General features: G+C 43.9%; 4 protein-coding genes across 4 annotated transcripts; 3 read left to right on the forward strand and 1 right to left on the reverse strand.

The window, feature by feature from the left end:
* Positions 1 to 1,611: 1,611 nt before the first annotated feature.
* N7509_007723 (uncharacterized protein) lies at positions 1,612 to 3,288 on the forward strand (the record flags this gene model as incomplete). The annotated part of the gene is made up of 2 exons (XM_056632360.1): positions 1,612 to 1,637; positions 1,686 to 3,288. The coding sequence occupies 2 exons, from the start codon at positions 1,612 to 1,614 to the stop codon at positions 3,286 to 3,288; spliced, it is 1,629 nt and encodes a 542-aa protein (XP_056487911.1).
* An 885-nt stretch (positions 3,289 to 4,173) lies between these two features.
* N7509_007724 (uncharacterized protein) lies at positions 4,174 to 4,524 on the forward strand (the record flags this gene model as incomplete). Its single annotated transcript, XM_056632361.1, has 1 exon — positions 4,174 to 4,524. One exon carries the CDS (start codon positions 4,174 to 4,176, stop codon positions 4,522 to 4,524), a length of 351 nt encoding a protein of 116 aa, XP_056487912.1.
* A 3,602-nt stretch (positions 4,525 to 8,126) lies between these two features.
* On the reverse strand, positions 8,127 to 10,798 carry N7509_007725 (ATP-binding protein; the record flags this gene model as incomplete). The annotated part of the gene is made up of 5 exons (XM_056632362.1): positions 8,127 to 8,668; positions 8,732 to 9,070; positions 9,132 to 9,321; positions 9,384 to 10,647; positions 10,698 to 10,798. 5 exons carry the CDS (start codon positions 10,796 to 10,798, stop codon positions 8,127 to 8,129), a joined length of 2,436 nt encoding a protein of 811 aa, XP_056487913.1.
* A 1,534-nt stretch (positions 10,799 to 12,332) lies between these two features.
* Positions 12,333 to 13,070, forward strand: N7509_007726 (uncharacterized protein; the record flags this gene model as incomplete). Its single annotated transcript, XM_056632363.1, has 2 exons — positions 12,333 to 12,382; positions 12,413 to 13,070. 2 exons carry the CDS (start codon positions 12,333 to 12,335, stop codon positions 13,068 to 13,070), a joined length of 708 nt encoding a protein of 235 aa, XP_056487914.1.
* Positions 13,071 to 13,681: the final 611 nt, after the last annotated feature.

The following is a 13,681-nucleotide window of genomic DNA, read 5'->3' on the forward strand; positions in this document are numbered from 1 at the left end:
AGATGAGAGTATCTTATCCTCAATGAAAGCGGATGGCAGTGTCCTTATAGGAAACAAGTCTCCAGTTAGATAGTTCGCGGGGTAAAGGAGAACTCGGCATAAACAAGACCGAGACACCGCGAAAGGTCCGATTCCTCTAGGCCTCTCGACAGACAACGTCCACAAAAAGGTGGAACCAATCACTATGATCGTGTTCCATGGGATCTATAACATTGGTGCGGAGAAAAGCGTGCGGGGGAACATCCCTTTTTTTTATAGTTAAAACGGTAGAGCACCATCATTTGTGACTAAGAGTTCGGTTAATTCTTATCGTTAGGTCAGTTCAGAGGAGCTCTAACCGACATGAAGTTGCACGGTCGACGCGATTGTGTGTAGCCATTTTCATGCAGCCAAGGTGGCATCCATGACCAAATCCACCATATTTCTATGCTCGCTGATTAATTTAAACTCCCCCGGGGCCTAGCGTTCACATTGCACGACATATTCTCCGATCCAGTCACCGAGTATGCTGTATTTACTACAGCTTTTACTCTGTTCTTTTCGATAGTCTTTGATGGCACTTCCAGCTACTATTCGGAGCCCGCATTGTGTGATCTACAACTAACGAGTCAGTTGTAAGTCAACTACTTACCTTATTAGAACTTACTAATTAAGCGCTACATAGGAGAAATATTATAATGGACTGGATCGAAAAGGCTTCAAAGACATGTAAAAGCCTTCTGCGGGTTATGACAAGTCAGATCATGTCTCTTAAGAGTCGCTTTCTGTAAGGTAGGAGCATTTATGTGGTCTAGAAAAACCGTATAGACTACATAGGAACAGGGATGCGAAGGAAGAAGACAAAGCTCTTAAACAAAGCTCTTCAGGGTAGGTATCTCCCGAGGGTTAACAGCAGACATCTATATCTGTATCCTCAATACTGAATCTTCTCTACGGCTTCGCGCTATTACTTATCTCAGAGGCAAAATTGCTAGCTGCAGTCCCCCGACCTTGGAAGAAACATCCGATTTTCGACTTATTAAAATTGTGTCAAGACTCGAAGCATGGTAAGAGAACAGAATTTCGCCGGTCGCTTCAAGAACAAGGCCCACCAGCTGAATGGGAACAAATTTTTCGGTCCTGTTTCCTTTTCTGCAACCGAACAAAAGGATAAAAGCCAAGCGGTGTCCACGCAATATTGCTCAAGGTCAGAGGCTTCAGTACGTGTTCACGATTAGATCGAGGGAATATCTGTGCCTGGCTAGAGTGGAAGTCTAAATTGGCATGGTCAGTTACTCGAGCCTCACCCTAATATAATATGATCTGATGAGTGAAAGACTGTGCCCAGACAAATACTAGAAGTTGCCAACTGGCCTGGTTCCTGAGATATAACAAAAATTCGATCTGCGTCTTGGCTTTCGAAGATCATTCCGTGACTGATCGCTTCCGCTTTGGACGGTGGGTCTGGGACATCGCCTTGGCCCCCATCATCAAAGTGGCACCCAGTGGCCTCTTTCGCCCCCAACTTTTTTATTCCGCTTTATAAATAGCCTGAACAAGTTTAAAATCTATGCTTAAATTCCCTTGCTGCTCCTGCAAGCACTCGTGCAAAATTCCAATTCCGCGACCATCATGAATCGTGCACAATCTACGTTAAGGTGTGTTTTGATCCCTGCTTTCCGGGACTTCACACTGACCCGCAATAGCTCTCTGGAAAAACTCCCGCAAGAATGCTTGATGCAGATTCTTGACCAACTTGAACCATCTGATGCTGCGTCTGCTGGCGCTACATCTCAGTCCCTTCAGATGCCTTCCGAAGAATCTCTGTACCGTCAAGTTAATCTTGACTGGACCAGACCTCCACTCAAGCGGGTTCTGTCATTGTTCTGTGTCGTTAATGAACGTCCGGATCTAGCCATGCATATTCGCCATGTTCGGATGATTTCTTCCCGCTTGGAATATCCAGCAGAGGATCAAACTGAAAAATGGTACCCTCCCCCAGTCGATGGAAACTGGGAACTGCTCGCAGCTTCGTTTCAGAGCGAGGTACACGCCGCGAAGGAAATTGTCAGCCGAGCACAGTTTCCTTCGCCAGAGAGGTGGATGCAAGCGCTAGACCAAGGTGATCCTTACGCATTTGTGGCCATCACTCTCTCTCAACTTCACAATCTACGATCTTTACGATTGGATTATACCTTCGTGTGGCAATCCGGATTCCCAGGCCTCATGATTCGACATGCTTTGCTTTCAGCACCCCCAGATACTCTATCAAAGTTCGCCGAACTCTCCCTAGTTGAATACGGTCTGAACGTTCCGTGTAGCCGAGTATCTCAGGGCAATCCCTCAGATTGTATTTACCCAGAGGCGTTTCCGAGTTGCGATCCGGACCAATCTGCAGGCTGGTTTTATCTGCCCTCCTTACAGTCACTAGAGATATGGCTTCAAAGATTTCAAGGTGTTGATTTGAGCAAGATGGGTCATCTGGCCAAACTCGAAAGACTTGTGATTATGGAGTCTTACATCGATGAAGATGAAGTCAGAGGCCTGTTGTCACTCCTTTCGTCAATACAAAGCCTTCATTTGGGCTTGGTTTACCCTTCCCAAGATGAAGCAGCAAACTGGGAAATTGAGTCCCCCCGCCCCCCTCTACGCAAGCAGATGAAAGGCGCGCTACTTGAAGGTCTTATGAGCATAAAAGGGACAGTTCAAACCCTTTCAATAAGTATTGAGCTTTGCCCAATTAATCTAGGCTCACAATGGTATGAAAAAGACTTCGGTGACATTGAGCAAGCTTTACTGCCATTTCGGGGTTTCTTAAAACAATATCTCCACCTTGAAACTGCAGAACTGCCGGCAGTCTTGCTTTTTGGGTGGGTTCATGATGACGCTCCGAATCTAGACACGCTATTGCCATCGACACTTCAAAGCCTCGCCATTCGAGAGAATCTCTCTTGTGTAGCGCGTGATATTTCAGTTATCGAGGACGGCAGCCCGGGGGAAACTTACGAATGGGAGCTTGATGCAGTCGCCCGGGCTATTCAGAGGTTCCTCCCTTCGGCACGAGATTCGACACCGTTGCTAAATAAGATTATAATTCGAGATTTCGCAATGGACTCAAGAGGACACATTGCTGAAGAAGATACTCTTGCCGCTCGATCTTTGTGCCAAGATTTAGGCCTGGACATGGATATTGCTATCAGTCCTGACGCACTGCCTGCTGGACTCCGGACAGCCAGTAGGGCGCTTGACGAATACTCTACGAGTTGGAGATCAAAGAGTCCAATAATAGCAGACTCTCCATTTTGCTAGTCTCGGTGTCGGAGGCGGAATGCTGCGTGATAATTTGACTGTCCTGAGACAATCATCACTGCGCTCAGCAAAGTAAGAATGAGGCACATTTATCGCCTAACATTTCTATATAGGCCCAAAAGCTCACTTTATCATGAGAGAGGTCTTTTGAAGGAGCTTTCTGTCACTTAGAGACTTGCTCTCTCGAGAGATCGACAGTAAAGATAGCCCAGTGAACAAGAGCGAAAACCATTCATTTTATCCCTTACCTGCGTTCTAGCACCTCGTCAAATCTTTCCCTGTCGGAATTTACAAAGGCGACTTTTGCATGTCAGTTCCGGCCCTTCAGGTGAAGGGCTGAAGCGGTACCCGCTGGGGCGGCGAGCCGCCTAGGACAGAATCGTGGGCGCTAGCTGACCACCACCATACAATATCTGTTGAATGTTTTGCTTTTTTGTCTTCTGGACCGTGTGGTGGCATTGTTAATAGTGACTAGTGTTTGATCGATTCTTGTATTTGTAGTGGGGGCATACATGGCAAGAAGAGATGAATGCAATGATGATATGTGTAGCGGTGAAGCTATGAAGGCATGCTGACTAGTACAATGATGGCCTATCATTAGTTAGGCGCTGATCACCCACAAATATCAATTCTATAGCAAGTTCTACCCCTCATTGTGACCAACCAATACCAGTAAATTGGACCAGTCGAGTCATGTGGTTATAAGCCTGCGGCTGAGTTCCTCTACAGGCAGACGTACGGGTATTAAGTCAATGCACTCTACCGCACTTCCCTCAAAGCTGAGGACCTTACAAGCTCTTCTACCCCTCCGTTGTGTTTAACCTGAAGTGCCCGTCTTCATACTACTACCTTCAAGTCTACCTCTCAAAAGGGCTACACTATCACATGGCTTTGGTAGTCTCGTCTCAGTCGGGGTCGACACGGTCGGCGGATCCCACGTTAGCGCTAAGGGAGGCTGTGACGGAATTTGAGGCTATTCTGACAGACGACCAAATGCGGCTATACAGATCCAACAACAAGATTCCAGATACGACAGACCCCATAGTATTCGTTGCCGCAATCGATAGCAATAACGAGAAGAGGGCAGGAAAGACAGGACAGGCTGTAGCACCGAGGCTAACGACGCTTTTGGAAGCCACGCAGCAATTCAGTAGTGTTGTTGGCATATTCGTTAACTCTAACCCTCTGATCGCCGTTTCGGTCTGGAGTGGCCGCCAGCTTGGCTGCGAGCAATAACAAACCTTATTTTGATAAGGTGACAGGTAGACCTGTGCATGGGAGCCCCATGGGAGTAAAAATCGAATCCTATCCCATTTGCCAAGAACCCATGGGACTAATTATTAATCCTATCCCATCCCATGGGAGTCTGGCAGGTCCCATGGGACCTGCCAAGACTTTTTGAATAATTATTCTTAAATAAAATTAGTATTTATTAAAAGAGAATAAGTTAATTAATAATCCATATAAATTTGAGTAAAATATATTTCAGGGTGGTGGTGTAGGAACTTGCTACGCAGATATATATTTTGACAAAGGTTACATGAAATGTCAAAAATTACCTTCTTAGGTTAGATCAAAGATATGCCCTAGCCATATATAGTTAGCGTATTTTCTATAGGAATCCCATGGGACTCCCATGGGCATGGCCCTCAGTCCTATCCCATTCCCATGGGACTATGGGACTTACGTAAGTGGGACTGTTCCCACTTACATAAGCAGGACTCCCATGGGACCTATGGGAATGGGACTCCCATGCACAGGTCTAGTGACAGGTATGATTTATGACGATTGGAAAATCATGCCCGAAGTATCATCAATATGGCCAGCTCTACCCTGACTGGATGGAGTTACAATATGCATTCTGTGATTACTATGCAAAAATTGTTCAACTAAGTGCCAGGATAATCGAATTCTCGAGGCGCCCCTAGGGTATGAAATTGTTATATACCATGTCCAGTCGCTTTGATTCTGAATTCAAATCTCACTGTGATCGGTTAGCCAAAGCTGGTGACGCATTCAAATATACACTCGAGGTATTAATTCGGAGATCCATCAAGCGATTAGAGCCTGAAAATGAGCTCACAAAAACCATCATAGGGACTTCTAGTAATAAACTCACCCCTTTATATATACTATAAGGGAAGTAATCCCACATAAGTCCCTATTCCTAGCTACCCAAAATAGTAGCCCTAGGGAAATTAAGCTAAGAAATAGCTAACTAAAGTTATATCCTAAGTCTAGATCTAGCTCAGATACTAATAGGCTTAAGTATTCCAGTTCAGTCTTTAGAGAGAAATAACCGAGATCTTTATCTATTTCTTATTACTCTATATTCCTTACTTCTAAGAAGCTCCTATTACTACCTAGCCTAGATAACAATAAGATCTATAAGTGATAAATCTTTTTTTACTTAGGTTAGAGTTACTTACTATTACTATTGAGGGTTCTTCTCTACTTTATTTAGTGCCTATAGATATTCCCACTATAACTTTTTTAAGATATATTACGTAGATTGTTATTTTTTTCATAATTTATCTACAACTACTAACTTTAGATATCTGCAGTTCGAAAAGTTTTCCTAGACTGTCTATATACCTTTGTGTCTGGGGTACCCTGATAAACAGAAATCGTTATATTATTTTTTCCTAAGACCTATCTAGCCAGAACCGCCTATTTATCTATATTAATTTGAACACTAGTTCGAATTATATACTTAGTCTTTTATAATTTTTTAAAGATTTGTTAAGGTTTTCTCGACTACACTTTTATTAGATAAACTATTTAACGACACTTTTGTTACTTAAAGGCTTCCAAAGCGTGATAGTACTCTAGAGGAATAAGACCCTTCACACGAGATCTTCTGGGGCTTATATATTATTGAGAAGTAATTAATCTCGAAGCTACTGCTGTAGAGCTTTGTTTCCTTGGTCCCGTCAATATACTTTTTCTTTGCGTGGCTTTTTCAATAGGGACACCATAGTGATCTTCAAACTGCTGTAATTCCAATAACCATCTTAATGGGATTATTTGCAACATTTTGGCTTTGTGTTACATTCGATGCACCAAGCTTTGAGAACAGACGCAAATATACATGAACATTCGATGTGCAAAGTTTACCAGGTTCACGTCTTATATACCATTTATATACTAGTATATCCCTATCCTTAATAACACCTGTAGATTCTAGATAGGTAGGGTGATGCCAAGAAGGAGCTCTAGACCACATTAGTTGTGTGTAAATGAATTAGGTAACTACTAGTATGTGGAATTAGTCAGTTCCCATAGGTACAATATTTCGATTATATCGAGGTGTTCTGTTTAGGACCAGATAGCACGGTGGTTCACTATGGTATTTCACTTAAACGTAATTCGTCATTGTCTATACACTTCCAAAATAAGGTTCTACACCTGCTCAGCTGAAAGGGTCTGTAGGACAGTCACGTAAAAGGGGTGATTCTCGCCTGAGTTCTCAGCCTATCTATTGCGCATTTACCCTTATCACTTGGGTATGGCGGACGACAGCAGCCTGGGTCGCGCGACGCTGAAGCGGCTCTCACCCTTTTCTCACCTGGGTGAGACTCACCCGACTGTTAGCCACACGCCGGCAGGTTAGTAGTATGGTGGGTGACCACATGCGAATCCCTGCTGTTGTATGTCCGTTTTCACCCATTTCTTTTTGATTCGTTGGGCAAGTGCCCTTGCCGCTTTACCCTTCAGACCACTTTGTTTTGGACAAGGCACAGTATGATCTGCTATTCAGAACACTAGTTAAACTGGATAATCTCCCGGAAGCCGATCTTGTATCATCCAGGAAATCAGTCTATCACAGGTCGCTTAATGACGTGCGCAAATTACTGGTGGTCTGTAACCAAGAACGCGCTACAAATCTAGATAATATCTTATATCATATTCCTACGTAGAGTTTTTGGGCCTTTATCACAGAATATTCAGTTCATAAAGAAATACCACAGGCAATAAAAAACCTAGTAAAAGTAACTCAACATAGCCTAGACTTTAGCCTACCAGCCTATACAAGCGAAGCAGCTCACCACTTTAAGCCTAGTATAGTCTCAGATAAAGAAGCTCTAGAAGATACTTCAGATAATCGTATCCGAGATGAGTTCAAGTCATTACTTCGTAGGCTTAATCTTATAGATAAAGAGGACTGTCCTACTTCTATACTAGGATCGACTATAGCTTGTCTTATCCTTAATAAGAAAGCTATTATTATCCTAGCAGCTCTTCAATTAGGCGAGGAAGATACTTTAAAAGACTTTTATACCTTTAAAGAAAAAAATATCAGAGTTATAGATATTTTCTAGATTCGGTGAGCCAACTGAGTAGCCGGATTCAGACTCAAATACTCGCCCATACCGGAACGCAGACGAGTGCCCTATGGTTTTCTTACGATCTTTATGCCTTAGGCTTACCAACGGAAGCACTTTGGACGAGCTCTTCCCCTTGCAGAACAGCTATTATTAAAGAGGAGTTCATTTCAATCGGAATTGATTCTAACTTCCAATTCTTCTTGACTGCATATTTATGTACAAATATGGGCACTTGACGCTGCACCCTTACTGTCCTCCCCCCCCGGTCGTCTTTGAATCATTGAAGCTTGAGTATCTCTATCTCGGCCAGCTATTTGACCAGGTTCCTATACCAATACGCTTAATTTGAGAACTCAAAGCTATTCACACGTATTAGTCCATCGTTGGTGCTATATTTAGACCAGAATTCAGCAACGATAATTCACAGAGAGAGATTTAAGAGACATGCAAGCGTCCGAAAAAAGAAAAAGAAAAACTAAAGAAAAAAACCAAAAAGAGAAAGTGGTTTCACTACCCAAAGCTTGCAGCTTTCTTGACGCTATATGAATGCCTGACGCCGCTCTCATGTTTCAGAAGATCATCAGTAAGGCCACCTCTTAAGTCTTTCAGATATTTACCAAAAATTCCGCTTACTCGCAAAACCTTTTTCAGATGTGCAGAGCCCATCTTCTCTCCTTTGAATAGAGCCAGCTGCCGTGCAGTAGTAAGTGCGTTGCGAATTTCGCGCCCATTGATGTCATGGCTGCTCAGCTCATCCAGGTTGTCAATGACATCCTCGAATTCAATGTTGTCTTCGTCTATGTCTTTCAGACGACCCATGAAGTTACGCCATATCTTACGACGTTGGCTCTTGGTGAGGTTTTCGTAGTGCAGTGCTAGCTGAATGCGAGACTTGAATGCCTCATCAAAAGTACCCACTCGATTTGATGTTAATATCAAAATCCCATTATGGTATTCCAATGCTCGAAGAAAGACCGAGACAAGCGCATTGCGATTTAAGTCTCTCATATCGCGCTCTTCAAGAAAAACATCAGCTTCGTCGAGTAGAACAACTAATTCAGTAATTATCAGTCAATTATCTTCCTCTTTCCGCGGCTGTAAAGTCGAATACGTACCACAATCCCATATTTTACCCAGGTGAAACGCTGCTTGAAGCATTGTTTCCACCTCTCTTGCTTCTGTACCCACATCACCGCAAGTGACTCGAAAGAGCGGCTTCTCGGCGAATTCAGCTACGCCTTCGGCAGTAAAAGTCTTTCCTGTCCCGGGGCCCCCGTGGAGGAGCAGGATCAGCCCGTTTCCTTTGCCACTAATGACATCTGTTGACTTTACGCTAGTCAGCTGGTTCGTAACCAAAGCTTGAACGAGTTCTTTGATCTCTAAATCCACCACTAAATCCTTGAAAGCTTGTTTATTCCATGTAATATCTGAAATTTGGTCCACGAATAGATCAACTACTTGAAGTTAGTACAGCTAGCAAAAGGTTCCTCGGGAAAGTATAGGTTGGGTCCGTACCCCATTTTTTGTGAAGCATGTTATATCCTGGGACCGTCGGAGGTAACAGTAAAGGAAACCCGTCTGGCAAAGGATCATTACCTGCAACAATAGCTGAGCCAAGGTCATCCCGGAGAAAAGCTCGAGCTAGAGATGAACTAGGGTGAAGTGCTTTGAAAGTTTCTATATCGACCATGAAACGTTCCTCTGCCTAGTGAGTAGGAGATAAGTTGTGGGAAGTAGACTGGGGTGGTAATGCAGCTGAAAACTCACATTCGTTAAGTTTCCAGGTTCGTTCTGGCTGTAACTGACAAACTTTCGAGATCGTATTTGCCAGAAAGTGTTCCCACGGTGTTCTAAAGATTGTTCGATTGTTTGTGGGGCATATTGCAAGGGATAAAACTTTAGACTGTTGATTTCCACGATTTCGTCTCTCATAGAAACCTTCATGGTAATTTTGAGCACTTTTTCGGACCTTTGAAACACACCATCAAATTCCCAAAAGGCCACGGGAATACTCCATGAGTAACGAAGTGATTTAATGTTTGTATCATCACGAAATGAGTATGTCTCCTTTCTTCGAATCGGATCGAATTCTTCGTAATCCTCCGGATGGCCGTCATCGGGAGGTGGATCCTCTTCAGGCCACTGCAAGGCCATGTAAGCTCGGGTATTAGGGCCATCTGGATGTGCCAAAATGTCCCCCGGCTTGATCAAATACTTCAAAAGCTCAGCTGAGACCTTGCCATCTTTCGTTTTTTCTCGTGCGCGCAGATATTGGACACCGTAGCCTTCGTTGATATGACTCCACAGCTTTTGTATCAGCCTTCGGCTTAGTCCGTCGATTTCCTCCAGTATATCATCAAGATGAGGTGCAGAATGAAACATGAATAGATATGGCGCAACAATAGGCTTCCTAACATCGAAGTGAGGAAAATACTCCGAGAAATTAGGAACCTTTCGGACAACCTTATTGACAGCATCTCTCATTGCCCCAGCAAAAAGTTGCAGGCTCTCCTCGATAGGTTTAGGTGTTCGGAAAACTCCATCTCGGGTCTCGATTTTTGTTCGGTCAGCTGGTGCTCGGCTTTTGTAATCCTTCATGAAGAAGAATGCGATTTCAGGATGTTGCTCTAGATAGTAGCTAACGTTGCTGATTTTGCTGTTTGCCTGTAGAGTTGGCGCATACTCTCCTGTTTCCCAACGGGGTTCATCAAGAAAGCAAGCATCGTCAAGATAATGAAATGTTTGAGACCGATAATCAGGGGCAGCTGGACCGGAACTTTTCGATTTGAGTTTTGCCTTAAGCTGAGCAATTTCATCCCTGAGAAGCTCTGCCTCTTCCGCCGGATTTTCAAAATTGGACTCAGCCGACTCTGATTTATGCAGGACAAGAGCTCGGGGCTTTTCCTCTGTAGCCTCTTCTCGCCACCTTTCAGAGCCATTGGTTGTAGTATAATGAATACTATCACTATACATACTCTCTTCATCGGATTCTTCGACTGAGATGTATTCTCGAATTTTGTCACGTCGGGGTCTGGCTTCAAAATTATCGTTTATCCGTCTTTCCCCAATCTGTCTGCGTACAGTCGACTGATGTTTCCCTTTTCTGGCCCTGTCTCTTTGGAGAATATTGGAAATTCCAGGAGAAGGAGCCCGGCCGATTGTATTATCCCGTGAAATCGCATAACTGTCGGTAAGAGGATCTAACTCTTTGTCGCCGTTAGAAGAGAATACCTGGCGACCCCCCCCTTTCACTTTGGCTGACTTTGTCAGCCCTAGGGGTAGAAGAATATCTAGGCATAATGTGAGCAATTAGACGGATCTAAGGGCTCTTGTATTTTTATGATATCGTCCGGTGTAAGATTTTGAGTCACAAGGACTGGCACTCAGTAAATATGCGCCCAGAAGGAGATTGTTGAGGTGTCATGGAATATCGTGCCTAAGACTGGAGAGCACCAACTTCAATTTAGTGCAATTACCCCGCTCCAGCTAGTAATTACATTAGGGAACTTTTGATTTGGCCCCTGACGTGTCAATCACGAGACGTCAGCAGCCGATGCGGGGTCACGATCAGGCCCTCTCTGAGTCTTGAGGCTCAACTTCGCTCTGAATTTATTAAAACTACTTGACTGAGCTCCTACCCATGAGATATCCTATTCGGTGAACGACCAATCAGAAGATCAGCATCATGCCGTTACAAACCCAGAGCAACTGGTACCAAGGGGATGGAAATGAAGAGTAAATGATATTCTTAGCATTATATGTCAATTCTTCGTTCAAAGTAACTGATCATGGCTTTTATAGGTATCTGGATGACCTTCGAGGACTATTTCAAGATGCGATCGTGATAATCCATAGTAATACCGCCTTGAACGATAAAGAGCGAGACATAATTCAACAGGCGAACTGTCTCGAAGATATTCAGTTTGTTGTTCAGAGGGCAAAAGAACAATACGACAGAACGTCAAAAAGTACTGTCAAACATTGGCTCACAGAACTTTCGAAACGAATTTGCTATTATGGTAATATCATGGACGTACTTGTTCAACAGCATCCAGAATATGTCAGCTTGGCATGGGGCTCGCTAAAATTATTATTTGTCGTACGAACCTCAATCATTTTTAGTTTCCGGGGAAATTCAATGCATGTCACTGATCAATGGATATTTGGAAGCTCGTCGAAAACCATTCTAAATCGGTCGCCACTCTTGCTGAAGCGCTTACAAATATCGCCGAATCACTTCCCCACATCCAGCTTTCCACAATACTTTATCCGACGCTGCGGATGAAGAGGGCAGTTGCAAGTTTGTATGCCTGTATCATACGATTCATTCTCCGTGCATTCGATTGGTATCAAAAAGGCCGACTTGCCCGTATCTTGAAGTCTTTCACACATCCCGCAGAACTACAATATGCAGATCTCATCCGAGATATCACAGATCACAGAAAAGAAGTGGAGCGTTTGGCGACGGGAGCGGCTCAAGCTGAACAACGGGATATGCATCTTGAAGTGCAAAAAATAACTCAAAATCAGGAGACAATGTTATCTGCCTTTCAAGATATGTATAGAGCCATGCAAGGTACAAGAATGCACATGGTGCCATTTTGGCGATATTTCCTCCAAATACACTGACAATTGGCTATAGAGTACCAGATTATCAACTCCAACGCAGCCATCGACACCAATCATCGCTTAACAGATCTCCAACTCAATCAAATAATGGAATATATGAGCGGATTTCGAAAAGTTGACCCTCTGAAATCGCTGTCGTACGTGTCATATTTATGCAAGAACCACAGGTCAAAACGAAAGCCTTTGGCTAAGCACGACAACCAGTTCTGGCTAGACCCTAAGTTCTTCAAGTGGGAGTCGCAGAGAAAATCCTCGGTTATAATGGTCAAGGGTGATTATCAGGCGAAACACATTGTCAGATCCTTCGCAGTGAACTTGATCCGTGAACTTCGGAATAAGAATTTCCCTATAATATGGGTACTCAAAACGACCGGAGCAGATTGTGAAGCGAATGGGATATCGGTTGATGATATTCTGAAGGACATGATATGCCAAGGCCTAAAACTCAATTTGTCACAACATTCTGAGCGTGATATGGCGATGAGCTGTGTCCAGTTTCGTTCTGCGGAGTCACTTGACGAGTGGACGGAGCTATTGGCTAAAGTACTTGGAAATATGCGAGAGATATATATGATTGTGGACATTGAAGCTGTGGATTTGGTCCATGCGACCCAGCTCAGTGGTTTTTCGTGGATCACTACATTCCAGCGTATTTTTGCTAGTCTCAGCGCCCGAGGATGTACGACACACCTCAGAGTTATTATCATGAGTTACGGCTCTGCCACTCTCCAAGAAAGCAAACTGACAGAATCATCTCATTTGATTGTTTCTGCTAGGTTGTCAGGCCATGCAAATCGATATTCGACCAAGCGCGTACGGAGGTGATGGCTATAATATTGCAGAGAGACCAATGAGATTCAAGGTCAAGGGCCCTGTGCTTCAAGTTGGTTGCTGGTCTTGAAATACTGAGCCTAGGTTTCAAGAACGTAGATTAGAACGAATTTGATTAAGACAGATGCATGATTCGATTTCAGTTGAGTTTTTGACAGTGTCGCATTTGGGCGGTGTACAGATCTCCTAAATATAGTCGGCTTTTGCATTTCAGTTTCGACACTCCAAGTGAAGGGGGCCGAAGGGGTCGTCCGTTACGGCCGCGAGTTGCCTACCTAGGTAGGTAGGATGACTGAAGTTACTGTACGTAGAGTGCTACGTACTGGGGCAATAGATACAATGAAGTGTGTGTGTATTGTAGGAAGTAGGAAGCTACGGAGGTGAGAAGTAGTGGGGATAGTGATGCCTAAGGCCCCACTGTTACGGGAGCTCAACAAGAGAAAGGGGTGGTTAACATGGATCGGGCTAGTATAGATTGCCACGTTGGTAGGTAGCTTGGGTCATATTGGAGGTAATTCCATTATTTCCAGAACTTCTTTTGATCGTGCCTTCACTATTTGTGTCCGGATTCTCATTTCATCTTCCGCCTATAATGTGGCTTTTCT

This window comes from Penicillium cosmopolitanum (assembly GCF_028827165.1).
Source record: "Penicillium cosmopolitanum strain IBT 29677 chromosome Unknown utg000008l:1.0-4398992.0:1.0-4402845.0, whole genome shotgun sequence".
Classification (NCBI taxonomy): Eukaryota; Fungi; Ascomycota; class Eurotiomycetes; order Eurotiales; family Aspergillaceae; genus Penicillium; species Penicillium cosmopolitanum.